The 18542-nt window shown below is 46.1% G+C and overlaps 1 protein-coding gene across 5 annotated transcripts in view; it reads right to left on the bottom strand.

Annotated features, from left to right (window-relative positions):
* Window positions 1-4561: 4561 nt before the first annotated feature.
* Window positions 4562-18542, bottom strand: part of CIT (citron rho-interacting serine/threonine kinase) — a 173754-nt gene continuing 159773 nt past the window's right edge. For 4 of the 5 annotated variants that reach the window (XM_001363096.4, XM_056821651.1, XM_056821652.1 and 1 more), the window contains 11 exons: window positions 17821-17901; window positions 17537-17672; window positions 16658-16797; window positions 14457-14549; window positions 13076-13184; window positions 12815-12943; window positions 11543-11623; window positions 10941-11019; window positions 10587-10766; window positions 7416-7719; window positions 4562-6685 (listed from right to left, as the gene is read on the bottom strand). In XM_001363096.4, the coding sequence (XP_001363133.1) occupies window positions 6662-6685; window positions 7416-7719; window positions 10587-10766; window positions 10941-11019; window positions 11543-11623; window positions 12815-12943; window positions 13076-13184; window positions 14457-14549; window positions 16658-16797; window positions 17537-17672; window positions 17821-17901 (1356 nt within the window). In that variant the 3' untranslated portion in view covers window positions 4562-6661. The remainder of the gene's footprint in view (window positions 6686-7415; window positions 7720-10586; window positions 10767-10940; window positions 11020-11542; window positions 11624-12814; window positions 12944-13075; window positions 13185-14456; window positions 14550-16657; window positions 16798-17536; window positions 17673-17820; window positions 17902-18542) is intronic. The other variant, XM_007490328.3, reaches the window with a different exon arrangement.

The following is an 18542-nucleotide window of genomic DNA, read 5'->3' as shown; positions in this document are numbered from 1 at the left end:
GTGAGAAAAGCTCCTTCCCTGGTGGCATCACCCCCCTCCCCCACACTCCACCTTTTTTTTTTCCCTTTCAGCTTGAATAGGGGTGAAGGGGCCTTTTTGCCCATATGGAATCCGGTGGGTTTTAGGACCCAACATAAACTCCTACTCTTATTTTCCACAGCAGGCAAGGTCCTAGAGTTCCTTCTTTCAGCCTAGTGCAGTACAGGGCAGGGGAACCTCTTAAACGGATCCTAGGGGTCCTTCCAGGCTGTGGAGTAGAGTTAGTGGTACTAACTCTACTCCACAGCCTGGAAAACAGAACCAGGGACCTAGGCAGTGGAGAGTGGATGCTTTATATTAAAGGGCAGGATCCCGCATGCCCCCTGACAATCTGACTTTCCCTGGAGCGAAAAACGCAGACTCCTGTTTTCTTCCCAGCCTCTATACTCTCTCTCTCTCTCTCTCTCACACACACACACACAACCCCCAACCTGACCCTACTCCTTTTGGGTGAGAGTGGGGTGGTGAAGTACGGGGACCCCTCACAGAACAGCCCTTGCAGACTTGACTGAGGGAACAACGCACAGGGGTGGTCCCCTAGGAATTAGTGTAAGACCCCACCCCAATTCCAAACAGGACTGAGTTATTTAAACCAAGGGGCACTAGGACCCAATGGATCTTTACCAACCCAATGTCTGCCTGACTTTCCCAGCATGCCTCTGCTGCAGGGACCTGCTTAAATTAATCCTGGGGGTCCTTCCAGGCTTCCAGGGTTAGGAACTCTGTGCTCCTCCCCCAACTTCAAAAACACATAGCTGTTGCAGTGGAAGGGATTTAACTCCATTTTCCCCTTCCCCCTTCAAACAGTCCTTAGACCAGGGCTAAGAGGAAGTGCTTTTTTATTTTGGAATTTGTTTCTTCAGACTGCATTTTTCTCTCTCCCTCCCCCCACCCTCAAACCTTGCTTATAGACTGCCTGCCTTTTTTAGAATATCAAAAGCTTTCCTGGAAGACTGTCTTCTTTAGCATTCAAAAGGTTTTCTGGAAGACTACCTGCCTTCTTTAGCATATCAGAAGAGTATTTTTTTTTTTTGCTTTCTCTTTATCTGACTGCTTGCTTAGATAGGTCTACCCAAAGGTGTCTTCCACTCTACACACATTTATAGCGCCACCTACTGTCACAAATTACAACTGCAGGAAATAAAAAATAAAAAGAATCCCTTTGCTACTGCTACTAGTGATCTAAAGAATAATTTAGAACACAATTGTATTAATAATACTATCAATAACAATAATTATTAATTTTCAATAACTATTATTAGTCATTTATTACTAATGGTTATAATTATTGATACTTGTTTATGGTTGTTAATTATTAACAATAATTATAACAAATGCATATTATAAATTATTGATAATCATAATATATTATCCATTACTAATAACACCATTGACAATTATAATAAATGCATATTGTTATTAATTATTGATAACAATTATTATACTGAATACACATTCATTTTTTTAAACCCATACCTTCCATCTTGGCTCCAAGGTAGAAGAGTGGCAAGGACTAGGCAATGAGGGTCAAGTGACTTGCCCAGTGTCACATAGCTGGGAAGTGTCTGAGGCCAGATTTGAACCTAGGACCTCCCATCTCTGGGCCTGGCTCTCAATCCACTGAGCCACCCAGCTTCCCCCCACATTCATTATTGATACTATTGCTGTGCAACAATTACTGTTTCCTTACATTAGCCTTTTGTTTTAAACCTTCTCTTATTACCTTCCACAATAACATTGAAGAATTTTGTGTCTCCATTTTTTTTTATGTTTTAGGAACTTTTATTGTTTAAGCTGCTAATTTAGCAATACTCAAACTAGCTTAAATAGGACACACAGACTAGAAAATATGGGAAATACCACAATACATCAAGGGAAATTCAGGAAATATTTCTCTTGATTCAACCCTGTATAAATTTTTAAATTCCTGGAGTGATCCAAATTTGCCTAAGGAGAATTGGATGACAAAGAAAGAAGCTAAAAAGCTTTGTAAGACATGGAAAGACATATCTTTTTACTTGGCCAAAATATGGCTCTTTTGACTTCAAGATCTCAAAAGATTTGAAGTTAGCCATTAAAAACAAAGAGTCCAAAGATTATAAATACTGGTGCTTATGGGCATATCATGTTGTTAAATCGACCATTCCCTCCAGTGAGGAAACCATTCTTTCTTTGGAACCAAACCATTCTAGCTTAACTCCTTCAGTGAAATCTAGCAAGAAACACACTCTATCATCCCACCTGGTCTGTGAGGAGGTTTCTCCTCGTACTGACCCAAACCAGGACTTGAACCCTTCAGCCCCTCTCCCTGTCAGACCGTACATATAACAGATGTGGAGATTTGGTAAACATTAGACATTATACACCCTTTTTCTCCACAGGACATTGAGAGATTCAAAGGAAAACACCTTCATATGAAGCTGATCCTGTGGTGGTGATAAATAAGTTTGAAAGCATTTTTCGCACATATAATCCCATATGGCTTGATGTAGAAGATTTGCTCCAGGCCTTGCTAACAGAAAGTGAAAGAAATAAGATTCTTTCTCTTGTTAATCAGGCCCAAGGAGAGGGAACAGTTCACTGGCCAACTGAAGATCCCAAATGGGACCCAAATTCAGAGCAAGATTACTTACAACTATGCCAGGCTAGAAATGCATTGACAAAAGCTATGAGAGCCTGTTCTGATAGGCCTGGTACATGGAATAAATTTTAAAATCTTAAGCATGAAGATAGCAAAACTCCTGCCCAATTTATGGATAGATTTATTGAGCTGGGAGGAAGATATATTGAGCTTGATCTGGATAGAGAACGGGACCTTAGACAAATTAGAATATAATTTGTGGAAAACAGTTGTAAGGTAGTTAGGAATTATTTTATGACTAGCTGTCCAAATTGGCCTACTATGGACCTTGAAGAATTGAAGAGTGGCAGTTTATGCTTTTGAGGGACATAAGGAAAAGGAGAAGGAAAACACTGATTTAGTGGAAGCATTAAGGAAGGAAATAAAGGAATTGACTTCTAAACAGGGTGAGAAGGATAAGGAGAATGCTACTTTAGTAAAAACATTGAGGAAAAAATAAAAGAATTAACTGAAACAGTTGTAAAGGTAAAGGAGAGACCATAGCTCCCTTACAAGAATCCACAAAGCAACCACTAACATGTTATTTTTGTGTCTGAGGCAGCATTTGAATTGGGGGTCTTCCTGCCTCCAAAGCCAGTGCTTTCATGATGTCAGAGCTGCCTTTAAAATATGTGAATGAATAAAAGAAGATAGTATTTCCAGTTCAGGGAACACCTAAGAGTCCAAACTGCCTGGACTGTAGGGCAGGCCAGGAAGATGGGCCGGTGTCTTATCGAGGAAGGTCTCAAACCCTGCTGGGGTATCTAGGGTTTCCCAGAAGCAAGAGGGAGGGAACCTCAGATTTCTGAGCCGGAGAGACCCCTGTCTTTGAAAACAGAGACCAGAGGAGTCCTAGAGCCCTAAGAGGAAATTCTTGTTCCAGCAATGAGACCTCTGAGAGGTTGACAAGTGCTAAACGAGGAGATGAAGAAGAAGATTGCTAAGGACTTTAGGACAGGCCCCTCAAGGAGATGAACATAGAAGTATTCACAGTGACTATTGATGCTGGGTACAATTTAACCCCAAATTTGACTTCTACTTAATTAATACAACCGGGAAAGGGAAAAAAAGCCATAATAGAGAAAGCATCCCCCAGAACCCCAATTGTGGCATCTGTCTATACTTAAAACACTGACAATGAACAAAATGGGAAAGAGGTACTGGAGCAAATCAATGGCTAATTAAAGTATTTTGCCTTTGAATAGGATCTTCCCTGCTTGGATTCCTAGGATCTTCCCTGCTTGGATTCCCTGGGATCACATCAGTTATCTGGGGTCTGCCCTAGGGTCATTTCCTGGTGGCAGCCCTTTCTTGCCTAGAGGTGAATCTAGCGGTTACTCAACCCTTATTAAGCGCCCATTACAAGCCAAACACTGTGCTAGGCCCCAGAGATACTAAAAGAGGAAAAAGGCAGTCATGGTCCAATGGGGGAGACAGCAAGCAAGCAAGCACATACAAAGTGGGCTGCTCCCTATGGAAAACTGAGGAGATAATGAATGGAGGGAAGGCACTGGTTCTGAGGGGTTGGGGAAAGCTTCCTCTGGAAGGGGAGATTTGAGTCAGGAAGGCTAAAATTTAAAGGAAGACAGGGCAGTCAGTGGTGACAGCAAAGGAGGCATGGCACTCCAAGCACGGAGGACCTGGTTCTGCTTCCTTCTACCTCTAGGACCTTGGGAAGTTGTCGCTCAAGCCTTCTGGTCTTGACTCTTTCCCTATAAGATGAGGAGTTAGAATGACGACCTGGGCCAGGCCTCCCTGCTCTAAATCTACAACCCAGAAGCTGACATCTGACATCTCACCTCACAAAGCATCCTTAGCCTGGATGCCACAGAATGGGCTAATGATGAATGGAGAGACGTTGTGCACGAGGGAGGAAGGAAGAGGACACTTTACCCAATCAGCTGCTTCAGGTAATTGTTTTATTTGATTATTGTTCAACAACAAAGTCCATGTCTTTCAGGGCAGATCCTGAATTATACCTTGGATTCCTTTCCTTGTCAAGAATAAAAAAGGTAATGAAGAAAAAGCTGTACTTTTGGATACATAGAACCTTGGTGACTTAGAAGCATCTAACGGCAATTTCATGTGACAATATTTCTTTCTGGGATCTTGGTGGTGACACAGAGAGCTCCGACCCTCTGTTCTGATGGCCATACACAGCCACCACCACTGAAACCAAAAGTTAGTGTTGAAAAATGCACCTTTTACAATAAAAAAGTAGAAACCAATTCAATTTCCTTTGTTGTTTTGTTTGTTTGTTTTTTTACGAATATAAAGTTTCTTGTAAATATGTACAGTCTTTTGAGCTACTCCTGTAGGAGGAAGCATTTCACAAATGAGACACAAGATATACACTTTGCAGGACTTGGGAAGCCCATTTCTCATGGAGATCTAAATGAAATGTAAAGACTGAAAGACCAATTTTAATGACCTTTCAAAATACTTGTGGACCAAGAGGCAAAACTTCAGCAAATTTTCAATCTTCTGCTCTCAGTGGGGAGTTAAATATAACCCAAACAACAACAACAAAAAACAAAACAAGCAACAAAACCCCAACTTTCGACAACACAAAAACCACACCAGTCACAACATTTGCCTGAGGTTCAAATGATGATGAGTTTCCCAGAAATCTGAACCAAATGGGCCCTAGAGAGGAGACAAACGAGGAGGAACAGAGGTCTTGGGCTGAGGGCAAGTTGGAGACCAAGGAACACTGGACGCCTCCAGAAGAGCTCTTTTGCTCTGACTGTGGCTGGAGCCCATCCACAACCCCCAGCGGCCTCGACGGTGCCGTGAGCAGAAAGGCAGCCGTCAGCGTCATGGCACAACAGGGGATGAGGGGAACCCAGGAAGGAGGCTGACAGGTCTCCTGCCAGCTGCAGAAACTCGATTCTCGAGGTGCTCCAAGGCCAGGGATTCCACTCTTATTCATGGATGAGGAGAAAGCAGGACAGCCTTGCAGCACCTAAGAAACAAAGCGCCGCTGGGGCCGGGGCTCAGAGTGGAGCTACGAGTTCTCTGGGACTTCCTGGTCGGGGATGGGCCCCGGGAAAGGTCAGTTTCTCAGGAAAGGGCGCACAGAGAGGGTCGTAGTTACGGAGGAGGGAGACACAGTAGGGAACACGGGGGTCACATTCAAGTTTTCTAGGCGGTGATTTGCTGAAATCCTTCTCTCATCAGAATAATAAGGCTTGTAGCATTCCCCAGTGCTACGTACGGACTGCAGCTCCGTCATGGCCAGTCATCTGGCAATCATCAAAAGGTCTGAAGTCGCTGGCTTACGTGGGAACGATGACACCATTAGCGTAGCAACCAAAAGAGAGCAGCCAGGCCGATGGAGCAGCAGCATGCAGGGGACCTGGACGGAGGCTGCTGGCCGCCCGGGGATGCTGGGCTCAGAGCAGTCTACCGCATGCATGTCTGGCCAGAGCCAAATGAAAGCAGGGCTGGCCGGCAGTCCCCGAGATGAGGCTCCGGGCCTGGAGTCCCTCCCTCGAGGGGAGGCCCAGGGCCACGGGACCACGAGAAGCTGGGGAGGCAATGAGGCCGAGGATGGCGCAAACAGAAGGGAAGCGGATGGGGAGGGGCTGGTTGTTCGACATTTTGGTGGTAAAGACCCAGTGCTGCAGTTGAGCTGGAAAGACAACTTCAACAGGAAGGTAGCTTCTGTTCACATTCTCAAGGATTCCACCGTCTTTAAAATTCACGATGGTGAATCAAGAGTTCCAATCACGCCCAGCAGGGTCCACAGCCCCCTTGTCTTCAGTACAAAAGTCTACGAAGAGCTTGAAAGAGTAGCAGTGGCACAAAGTGCAGGGGTGATCCGGGGGTGGGGGGTGGGGGGGGAAGAGGCCGCGGGCTGGCCGGCCGGCGCCCCTCCGCCTCCTCCACTGTCTTTGCTGAGGGGGACCCACAGGCTCCGGTGGGGGCGGCACCACCCCCTCAGAGCCCTGCCGGAGTGGGTCCTGCAGGCCATCCTTGGTTTTGTTTTTCAGGCTGAGATTACACAGAAGACTGGTCCCAGACCTGGTAACAAAGAAATGGAGAGGGATTCAGGCTGTGCCTGTGGGGAAGGCCATCTCACGGCCAGGTACACAACTAGCCAGGGCTTTAGGAGGCCCAGTCTGTCTGCCCAGAATGGAGCCAATGGGACACCTCTGCGGTTGTGGCAGCATCGGCTCCCAAATGACACTTGAACTATCCTTTCAATCTTCAACCACACTTCTGCTTTCGTCTCTTTTTAACCGGTTTTAAAAGGCTTTCAGAAACCCCCCATCTGGGGGTCTCCTCCTCCTCAGCTGCCCCTGCCCTCTGCCAACGGGGGAGCGAGTGAGCAGGGGGCCTCAGGAAGGGAGGAGGAGAGGCCCCACCTGGGAAGTTCGGGGGCCGCGGATTTCACAGTAACAGGGCCTCGAGAAGCAATCCAAGGACTTGGAGACAGAAAGAACATCAGGAGGCCGTGTGATTCAATTCCCTCATTTTAAAGACCAAGAAACTAAGTCCCAAATCAATCATTAACAAACGAGTGTGGGAAAAGTTTGTCCTCCAAAGCAAGTTAAACATTTGCCCACATAACTTGGTATACACTGAATTTGCACAGATGGAAGGAAACAGTCCCTAAACAGCCCTTCCTCAGCTGTGTCATCACAAAGCCTGAATCGGGAGTCAGGAGGGCTGAACTTAAGGGCTGGCAGAAAGGCTCCAACCTCCTTTGTCTCGGGATCGCCCATTGCTGGGGGGCCCCTCCCCGACTCACCTTGTTGACTTGTGACAGCGGAGTCCTCACGGCCCCAACGGGCAGGCGGCCCCGGCTGCTCTCGTCAAACAGCCTCCCCGGAGACCTCTCCCTCCGGGTGCTCAGCATCCTCCCCGGAGACTTCTCCCTCTCCAGAGGCCGGCCGGGGGACTTGTCCCTGCGCAGCTCGGTCCTGCCCTCTCGGTAGCGGTGCGGTGTGCTTGGTTCTCTCGGGTGGCTGGGGCCTTCCGGCGGGGCGGGGCTGGAGGCCACCCGCTTGGTGATGTGCTCGTTGTAGGTGGGGGGCCCTCTCTTGTTGGGACTGCTGACATTCAGAGACAAAGGCCATAAAGAGCCACTCAGATCACCCGCTCCCCCGAGACCCAACTAGTGCAGCACACGGCCTGTCCCCAGGCCCCTGCCCCAGCAGTCCTTTCCAGACACACTCCCCCTGCAGGGCACAAAAGGGGAGCCAAAGATACTCCCTAAGAGGGATTCTCCAGACAAGCTAGGAACAACCTTGGCAAAGATGGCCAAGATCCATAACAAGAGGACAACTGACACCCCAACTGGCAAAAGAAGACAGGACGGGAAGAGTCAATGTTGGTGAGGTGTAAGAAGGTGGGCACACTCCTGCCCTGCCGGGGGGGCCAGGAAGCAGCCCTGGCACTCTGGGAACCAATCTGGAACCGTGTGAAGAAAGTGATTCATGGATGCACACCCTTTGACCCAGAGATTCTGTTGCCAGACACACATCCCAGGAGGTAAATAATGAAAAAAAAGCCCGTTTAAATTAATTTCTTACAAGAACAATTCCTATAGACTCTAACGATACTTACTGAATTGAAAGGAGATTTTTCAATAGAAAACAGAAAAAACTAAGGGGGCAGCTGGATAGTGGATTGAGAGCCAGGCCTAGAGACAGGAGGTTGTGGGTTCAAATCTGGCCTCAGACACTTCTTAGCTGTGTGACCCTGGTCAAGTCACTTAACCCCCATTGCCTCGCCCTTACTATTCTTCTGCCTTGGAACCAATACACAATATACAATATGATTCTAAGGTGGAAGGGAGGGGGTTAAAAAAACAACAACTAGATGTGCATTAACTGAGAATGACCACCCACACTGTAGTCCCTGACTGTAATGCAATCCAACTGAACTGTAAGCGACGGATGCACATGGTGAAAGCAGAGAAGCACTGGACAACTTTGACCAAGAGAGAATGAAGTGAGCAAACTAGAAAAGCAATCTCTGCTAGGCGCACAGAGAGGCAAATATGGAGCCAAGGGCAACAACAAAACCAGTGTGGCCAAGACTGTCAGAAAAACAGAGAAAATGTCCCCCCTCTCCTCTTTGCAGATGGGAACACAGGGGTGTGGAGTCCAGCAAGCCCTGTCAGGTGCAGCCGATGTGCCAGTTCATCTTTGTGAACCAGTTTTTCTTCTTCACTTTTTAAATTCTCTGTTAAACAAAGGATTGCTCTCTAGTGAGGAGACCACATGGGGAAAGGTGGGGCAGACAAAAACAAAAGCTATCAAAAGCTTTTTTAATTTAAAAGAAAAAAAAAGGAATCTTTGCTATATATTGGGTCTAAGACAAAAGAGCAGTACGGTCTGGGCAATGGGGGTGAAGGGACTTGTTCAGGGTCACACAGCTGGGAAGTGTCTGAGCCAGATTTGAACCCAAGACCTCCCCTCTCTAAGCCTGACTCAGTCCACTGGGCATCTAGCGTTCCCTCAAAAAAGAATCTTTTGCAATTCATGCCTGGCAGACTAAAACTCAGTAAGCAAAACCCATCCTACCCTTCCAACCCTAGAGCAGGATGACTCGATTTCCACTCCCTTAGGCCTTGAAGAAAGACACCAGACTTAACTCCAGCTCAACTGAGTAACAGTCAGAATTAGATAGAAGAGGTATAGCTTGGGCAAGTGAGCATATACTCCAGGATAAAACCTAAGAGTCTTCACTGAATACTTCACTGGCCTCATTTCGAGCTTCAGGCTATGGCAACTATCCTCACCCATCCCTAATGCATTCCTGCTGTCCTGGGAAGGAATGACAGAATCCACGACCTGCCCAAATCTCTGATTCAAGCTGCTAACACATCTGGTAGGCCTTGGGTCGATGTGGGCTGGAGCCTTACGAGTTTGCTATAAAGACAGAAACTGTCCACCAGGACCTTAGTCACTAGTGCTGCTTCTGTGTACTATGCCATCTGAGTCTGCCCAAGGAGCCCTTTGTTGCCGAGGAAGAGCCAGGAAACAGAACGAGAGCTGAATTTTGATTCTGAATGTTTCTTTTGATCAATATTTTAACGGAATGAGTTTCCTTTTGCTAAGTGGGAGGCCTTCGCTCCTGCACCCACGGGTGCCAGGAGTCCGTTCTCAGTTGTCTCCACATGGAGGTTTGACTTATGGGATTCCTGGCAGAGTCACTGTCTTGGTCTGTTCAACAAAGTGGTAAATGTCAGGCCTCCTGAGAGAGATAGGAAGTTACAGAGAACAAATTATTGGCTACTAATGGAGCCATTTATATAAACTGACATCTTGGAAGGCCATTCCGTAAGTCAACTTCCTTCCTTCCTGCTTTATGAGGCATTTTCACTGGACAAGTTTCATCTACTATCTACAATTAGTCTGAATACTGTTCTCCCTTCTAGGACATCTAGATCTAGTTTTGAAGGAAGTTCTGTGTTGGAGGAAAATGCTTCTTTAGCTACCTGGCTAAGAGGTATATACAGCCCCAGTGTTCTTGAAACTAAAGATTAATTTTTATCTATTTCCTAGTTTCCTAATGGTTCTTTCTCTGGAGGCAGAGAGCATTCCCTGCCGTAAGTCTTTCAGGCTTATTGGGATCATTGCATTGCTGAGAGTAGCCATGTTTTCCCAGATAATCATCACGCAAGATTGCTGGTATTGTGTACAGTGTTCTCCCAGTTCTGCCCGTTTTGCTCTGCATCAGTTCCTGCCCCGTCTAGCTTTCTAATAAGTTATGAACAGCTGGCTAGGGTAAGTAGCTGGATAAACCTTGAAGTCTGGACTTAAATTCTATATGTATATCAATAAAATTTCTTGCTGCTTCAGAGAGAAACCAACCCACCCAAATTTCAAAAATCCTATAGTTGTGTTAAGTATTTTTAACAGGCGCCCAACATATACAAGAAACACAACCTGTCAGCCCAAGAACACCATACCTGCGGGAAGTGGAAGCCCCTCGGGGGTGCTCACCACTAGACTCCTTAACCAGGTTTCCTTTGCAGCAGATGACTCTTAATTTGTCCTGGTAGGAAGATGCCAAGTAAATTGCTCCTGATGAAATCGCTGGTCCCAAATAACGAGGATTTGGAATTTCCAAATGAGCACGTGCAGGAGTTCTGAGGAATGAATGTTTTCTGGTTACTATACTGCATTTTGATATTACTTCAAATTGTGTGTGTGCGTGTGTGTGTGTGTGTGCGCGTGTGCACACGCGCAGGCACACATCCATGTATAAAACACATTACGCCTGGTAGAGACTAGCTTCATACAGACCACGGGAGGGCACTTACCCCAAAGAAGAACGTGCCTGAATCTCAATCACTTCAAGAGAGTTGAAGTGCGTCACAAACAGATAAGGCTCTCTGTAGGCTGGTTCATCACCATAGAGGAGGGGTACAGGACAAAGAAGCTATATTAGTATGGATTCCCATCAAACTTGGCTGTACTAATAGTCATGTTATTCTCTGGTTCCCATACAAGGATCACCAGAAAGAACAGGAATGGAGAGCAAGGAGGAAGGTGGCTTGATCCACTTTCCCTCTTGGGTTTTACTTCCAGACTAGACTTGATGATTTCTGGACATTTAAAAGAACTGGCTAAAAATACATATAATAAAAAATCCTTTTATTCGGGCATAAGAGCTCAAACCCTACCCAGACCACCCAATCTCCACACTAGAATCGAAATTCAGCTCCCATCTTGGATTTGGTATTAGGTAGTTACTGGTGACTCAATAAACAACTGCCGTTGTCATGCACACAACTACTCCTCTAAGACTAACCAGACTCATTGCTCCACGACTTCCATGGGCCCCACAAATACAGAGGCTGAGTCAGAGGACGCTCCTGCCAGAACCCATTCCCAGTTCCTGCCACCATCACATCCCACCTACCAAAGGCCAAAGGCAAGCGGCTCCATCTCAGATCGTCAGTGCGGCTTCGTCTTCCATAAGAGTCCACAAACACACCAAATTCTGCATAGAGTCAACAATATGGGATTATTTCCATGTATAAGAGTGACTGAGGGGTGCCAGACCCTGGGACTAAAGCCCCCTCTTTCCCCAATTCCTACTGAGACCAAGAGCACCCCCCCCTTCCCCTGCACCTGCCGGAACTCTAGAACAAAGCAAGTAGTTCCACTTCGTAGGGCACTGTTACTTCTTATGCTGTGACCTGACAAATCCATAATGGACTGGTGTTCTGGACTTATACTGTCTGTACCATACTAAGAACTATACAAGTCTGGGAACTGTGCAGATGGAAAATTTGCCGCACCTGAGCTACATTCCCAGTATCCTTTTAAGTTACACCCTTATTTTACGTAAGGATGCTTGGGAGATAAATGTGGCTGAGCCACACTTCAGGGCTCTTTTTTGGGAGCTTGTACTTTTGGTAAAGTGTTGCATGTGTGAGTCTCTGGCTCTTTCTTTGCTCTGCTCACTTGACTGAAAGAACCCTTTTTCTTTTTCTTCTCTTGTGACTTGTTATTTTAAAAAAACTATTTTTTTAAATACTAGCCCCCACACCTCCAAAGCCAAGCCTCTCAGGGCCATCCAATGAACTGGACCCAAGTAACCCCAACTTGACCAATGGAGGCAACACAGATTATCTCATCCTAGACAACCACCCTATAAGAGATTGTCCCCTTCTCCACCCAGGTGGAGACTCCTAGCCATCCACTGGTTTCGGGATTCCCCCTTGCTCTCCCTTATCTCTCTCCTCACCCCACTCCATTGCCACTTCTACTGCCATCAGCCTCCCATCCTTTTTTGCTTCCTCTTTTCCTCTAATAAAGCTTTGCCAATTACTTCATTCTCTGCCTCATCAGACTTGGGTCTGACTCCTGATCAGCCAGGTCTGACAAGGGGCTAGGAAATGGAGACCACATAGACCCAAAGACTTTCTGGGAATCAAGGCTCAAACAAGTTAGAAAAGTGGTTTTCAAGCAGCAATCAAAAAATTAGAAGTGGGAGGAAGGAGAAGACTAGCAGCTAGCATGAAGATGAGAAGCTGGAGAGAGTGGTACCACATTTGGAGAATCTGATTAGAATTCTTTGCTGTAAAACTCTATTTTCAACCTCCCATCAAGAGATAAAGAAATACTGAGGTTCAGGAAATTACAGAACATGCAGGGAGGTACTGCAGATCCCTAAAAGATGACTTACCATGGAAACAGAGCAGGTACTCTTCCCTCTGCCCTGCACTGTTCACCTGTACGATAGTAACAGGGAAACTATTGGAGGAAGAAGCAAATACTGCAGGGGCCAAGGAATGGTCATTCTTATCCAGAAATTCTGTAAAGGGGGAAGAAAGTCAGTAAGAGCATTAGGTCAACAACACCTTGTTTGATGCAAGTCTGAGAAATGTTCTTCCATTCTATAAAAGGCTGGGAAAACCCAGAACTGAGAAGAGAAAGCCAGGCATACCCTCCAGAGTATACTGCTTCATTTCAATTTCATAGAATTTGTTTGTCCCGATGATGATACTGTAGTTAGTGAAATGTATACAGCTACAGGGCTCAGAGGTTTCTATCTCCTGCAGAAGAAGGAAAGGAAAGCAAAACACCCAGACATCAGTGTAGGGTTACTGGTAAAGCAACCATGAAAACTCCATTTTCTATCCTTTTCTCAATCTTAGCCTTAAGCATTTAAAGCAATCTGACAGCTTCCCCAAACATGTTCGCATGCCTGCCTCTCAAATTCATCTGTGTACTCTTCCTTATTCACTGCTCCCCAAGACTCCAGACTAGGAAAACAAAAATGTCTAAAGCCAGGCAGAAATGTGTGTTTCTGGATGAGCTCTAAGGAAAGGGTCACAGAGACAAAGCTTTCATCCAAACAGAAAAGGAGAAGCCTGGGAATGCCTCCATCCTAATGATCCCTGCTGGCCTGCTTTTTGGTCCTGAGCATAAGCTGACATTTGTGTCCAAGATGGAAAATGTGACTGTCCGGAGCAACTGGAATTCACAAGCTCAGGTCACACACCTACAATGTTTGGAACACTCACTCAGTCCCTGGCTTCAAGAAAAAGTAGCAGCAGCTGCAATCAGAAGCATGCTCAAATTCAGGGGTTATCATTGTCTTGCCCTACATCCCCTTTTTTGCAATTTCACTGTCCCCAGTGCTTCTAAAAGGCTAAGTTAATGGCAATGCTCCACAGAGGAGCAAATGTATTCCCCATCTGTATATAGTGATCCTTACAAATGTTTCTATTATTCCACAATAGGAGAATGAATTTAGATGATTTCAATTGCTTTAATGAACATTAGATTTGTAAGAAATGGGACATTCACTATTTAATGATATGAGCTTTCTCTAATAGCACAACAGATGCCATCATCTAATAAGTCTTGCCCACATTTTAGTTATCATCTCCATTCTCTATGGTGGAATATTTCATAGTGGAGTCACCATTATCTTTTCCAAATGGCTAAAAGTAATAATTACGAAAAGACAAAAAGAAATTGAGGTCTTCAGGGGCACCACTGAGGTCTATTGTGTTTCAAGAGGGGAAAAAAATCATCCTCCTTTCCTAGAACTAGTCACCTAAAATCAAAGTTCTCTTCCAGCTTATGCAAAAGAGACAGTAAACAACAGAGAAGTTAAGCACGTGGACTGTCTCTATCCTACCTGGAGGCATCTTGAGGAGGTGACTCTGACTCAGGGAAGTGAGACAATCCCCACAGAAAGCCACATCCGTAGTGCTGAGGGCCAAATTTCCAAACCCAAAGAAGTGGGGCCAAAGAAACCGAAAGGGCAGACCAGATGGTGGGCGAACACTAGGCCATCCCAGAGGCATTACACTTACTTTCCTGATGCAGTATTTGCTGAGGTTTTCGTTGTAGCGGAGAAGGACAACTTTATTAGGCATGGCGGCACAGATGCAGAGTCCATTCTCAATCTGCAGGGCAAAGGAGAAAAGCCCCATGAGCCTCCACCCAAGAAAACACTTGGGTGTGGAAAACACTGCAAAGGAGTTTGAAGCAAATAGTAATAAGCAGAAAAGGAAAAGGCTGGTGAAGGTTGGTTCTGAAGTGAAAATCTTTTTCTAGGACCTTTAGGATCAGAAGTTAGCTATCTGACTCAAAATGAATCCCCAGGGAACTTGTACAATTAGTCATCTATATCTAGGAGGTATGTAGTTGTATGCTGCCATCACTATTGGAATATGATGGTAGAGGCAATGCTTCTGCCTTTCTTTGTATCTGTTGTATCTAGAATAATGGCAAGGGAGCAAGGTTGCTCAGTGGATAAAGCCCTGGGAACAAAGGCAACTCACTTAATCTGTCCATGCCTCCATTTTCTCATCTATAAAATGGGGATAATAATAGCACTTCCTTCCTAGGGTTGTGGTGAACTGGTTGTGGCTCCATTATCTGGGAGTTCCCAATATCAATAAAGTCACAGGTCCAGTAAAACAAAACAAAAAAGAATGTACTGGGCATTGAATGTGTGTGTGTGTGTGTGTGTGTGTGTGTGTGTGTGTGTGTGTGTGTGTGTGTGTGTGTGTGATTAGCAGACTACTATATTATCATGCATTACTTCTGATGAGGAGAGGTAAAATGGTTAAGTCAAAAGAATTCTGGACCTGAAAAGTTCAAATTCTTGCCATGACACTCAAATAGAAATCAATATTTACATAGCTTTATGTGGCACCATCTAATGGATATTTATCAGCTTTGTGACAACAGACAAGACAATTCACACCTTTGGGTCTTGGCAGGAAAAATACTATTTACTCCACATCTTTTATGTGATGCTGAGCGGAAAGCACTCATTCAATCTCAGCTCAGTTGAGACTGCATATTTTGCCTCTCTACATATATTTGATGCTTCTGAAGGTCAAGAACTATATCCTCCTCAATTCAGTTATCTAAAAGACAGTGATTAAATGTATTTGCCTAGGATTTCCAAAATGCTGGCTAATTACTGGAGTAATCAGATAAATAAAGCATAGTCCCTGCCCTCCTGGAATCTTTTAATCCTTTAATAAAGGGCGATATGACATGTAAACAGAATACAGAGCAAAATCTAAGACAAGAAAGCAAATCTGATATGAGACTATATTAAGAGAGGAATAACATGTAGGAATAAAGAAGTGACAGTTCTGTTGTCCTTTGCTCTATTGGGAATGGAGACCGTGAGTCTATGCCATATCAGACCAGCCAAAGGGATTGAGGAGGAGAGCCTTGGAGAAGAGATGACTGGGGGAGATCTGATAGATGTCCTCAAAGACTTAAAAAGATCATTTGGTCCCAGATAGCAGAACAAAGGAATGGGGAGAAGTTGCAGAGTGGCAAATTTAGGCTTAATGTAAAGAAACACTTCCTAACAACTAGGTTGGAAAAGTTAGAAAAGTGTAGCGGTAGCTAGGTAGCTCAGTGGATAGACAGCCAGGTGTGAAGGTGGGAGGTCCTGGGTTTAAATCTGGCCTCAGACACTTCCCAGCTATGTGACCCTGGGCAAGTCACTTGTCTAGCCCTTACCACGGCTCTTCTATCTTAGAACCAATACATAGTATCAATTCTAAGACAGAAGGTAAAGGCTTTATAAACACATACATACACGTACACACGCACATGCGCACGCCAGGGGATAGACTAGACTAGATCTGAAATTCTGTGTTCTTCACCAGAACTTTCAATATTATAAAATCAGAGATGGAGGTTCTGGAGTCTCACGCCTCAATATCCCCCACAGGCCTAGTGGAGGGCCATATACACGCTCTCAGGTATGTGGATTCTTTTATGAATGAATTCTTACCATACTGCACACAGGATGGGGAAGAGAAGCTCAGTCATCCCATGGGGTGGGTTGCCCATCCCCTTCTAGGGGTTTATCTGCCTACAGATGACTTTGCCCAAACCATTTCTGGAGATTCACAAGCAATGATGCCAGCTTAATCCAGCTGCACCAAGCACGCCGGGACCTAGACTCAATGCCTGTGGTAGGTGGACCTGCACCCGTCTGCCTGGGGCTCGTGATGCCCAGGAAGCTGCGGTCGCCTACCTTGCCAGCGGCAAACAGGTGGCAGCCTTTGACGGCTTCAAAGACGCTGGGTGTGATGTCCGGCTGGGCGGGGAGGTGAGACTGTGCGAGGGACTGCTTGACTTTCTTCACATCGACAAGGCACAAGGCCCTCTCTTCTCCTAAAGGGCAAAGGAGACCAACTCTACATCAGGGTGAAGGCCCACAAGGTACCGGCGCTCTCCGAGGGGCTAAGCGTCTATGCATGAGAAAAGCTACATCGGAAGTGACTTATGGGCTGAGGGAAAGCCTCAAGTCTTAACTGAAAACATCAGGCCTTTTCAGTGAGCACACCACCGGGCTCAGTAGTTGGTCAACAAGAAACTACTGTCCTCCACAGTGGAAAAAGAAAGACCAGGTCAAGAGAGCTCACAGAGCCTGTCATGGAAGGCAGATGTGGAGAGGGCCACTGAAGCTTTGCCCTGGGGTACTCTCTTCCAAAGGGTCTCTTTACCCCTTTTCCTCAAAGAAGCCAGTCTAGGCTGGGAGAATGATTGCCAGACTCTGGCCAGAGCTGGAATCGTCTGCAGAGGAGAGGGAAGGAGCAGCTCCTACTCCAGGCTCAGGGTCAGAGTGATAAGTGGGCTACTTCCCTGAGGGGTAAATGATACAAATAATAATAATCAGTGTTTATAGAGCACTTTCAGGTTTCTGCAGTGCTTTGCATGTGCCATCTTATTTGAATCTCAGAACAACTGTGGAGGGAGGAGCTCTTATTATTCCCATTTTCCAGATAAAGAAACTGAGGCTGGATTTAAAATCAGGTCTTCCTGATTCTAAGTCCAGCATGTGGATGTGGTGCCTGTTCCACTAAGCACTAGCAAGGAAAGAAAGAAAAGTGCCATTTCTCTGGCATGAGACCTGCTATCATGAGGAGCTTTTCCAGGTCCTTGATGATGTAAATCTGGAAGACAGCACCCACACCTGGGATGTGGGTCAGGGAATTCTTCAAGACATTCAGGGCATAAAGCCCTTCCTCGGTTCCAACCAGCACCACCTGCAAAGTCAGAACAAGTCCCAAAGAGCAAAGGTGAGTCAAAGACGGTCTTTTATATGCCTTGCATACAGTCTCCCCCAAACTCTCAGACAAAAAACAAAGGAATCTCCGTGTTTCTGCACGGTGATCCCAGCCCCACCTCGGATACCTGGTCACTGAAGGGCAGAGTACAGTTGATGTCCAGGCGATCCTCCCCTTCGAGCTTCAGCAGGGAGTTCCCAAGCAGCTTCTTTTAGTATGCAAAGAGAAAGAGACAACGTCCAGTTCTGGGGGCAGCGGCGACACCACCTGTCAGATGGCTTGCAGAGACCCCAAGCAGTGGAGGGCACTAACAAAGCGTGGAGATCACTTGCTGCCAGGCCCCCTTGACATGAGCTCAACAAGCAGAAGCCGGGCATTCTCACTGAGCTGTGGTTCACACAATGGGCTCCCAGAGCCTGTGAGTCATCACCCTGCCAGCATACAGCCAGGGGTGAGGAGGAGGGGAGCGCTCTGCATCAGGACCCCAGCAGAATGGGGAGCTCCTCCTCGCCTACACCTCAAGCACAGAGGGCTGCCAACCATATGAGGCGTGGCACCCGGGCACAGATAAATTCCAAAGATGGACTCTGGCCAGCCTGCCACACACATGCTGATGCCGTGATCCACAAAATGCTCACATTTACACCATTATCAAAACAAGCAGCGCGCCTCTCCCAGAGAAGACAAGCAAAACGAATGCCAGATGCTGGCATTTAGGGATTTCCAGCTCTCTGGCATGGACACCAGCTGACACACGCGCGCGTGCTGCTCGCTCCCCTTATTCACCAAGTCCCAAAGCCGGACACCAAGCCTTTCCCTGGATTCCTTCTGCACGACTGTGCCCACCAG

Source organism: Monodelphis domestica, chromosome 3 (genome assembly GCF_027887165.1).
Source record: "Monodelphis domestica isolate mMonDom1 chromosome 3, mMonDom1.pri, whole genome shotgun sequence".
In the NCBI taxonomy this organism is placed as follows: domain Eukaryota; kingdom Metazoa; phylum Chordata; class Mammalia; order Didelphimorphia; family Didelphidae; genus Monodelphis; species Monodelphis domestica.
This window is presented reverse-complemented; position numbering and strand designations above follow the sequence as displayed.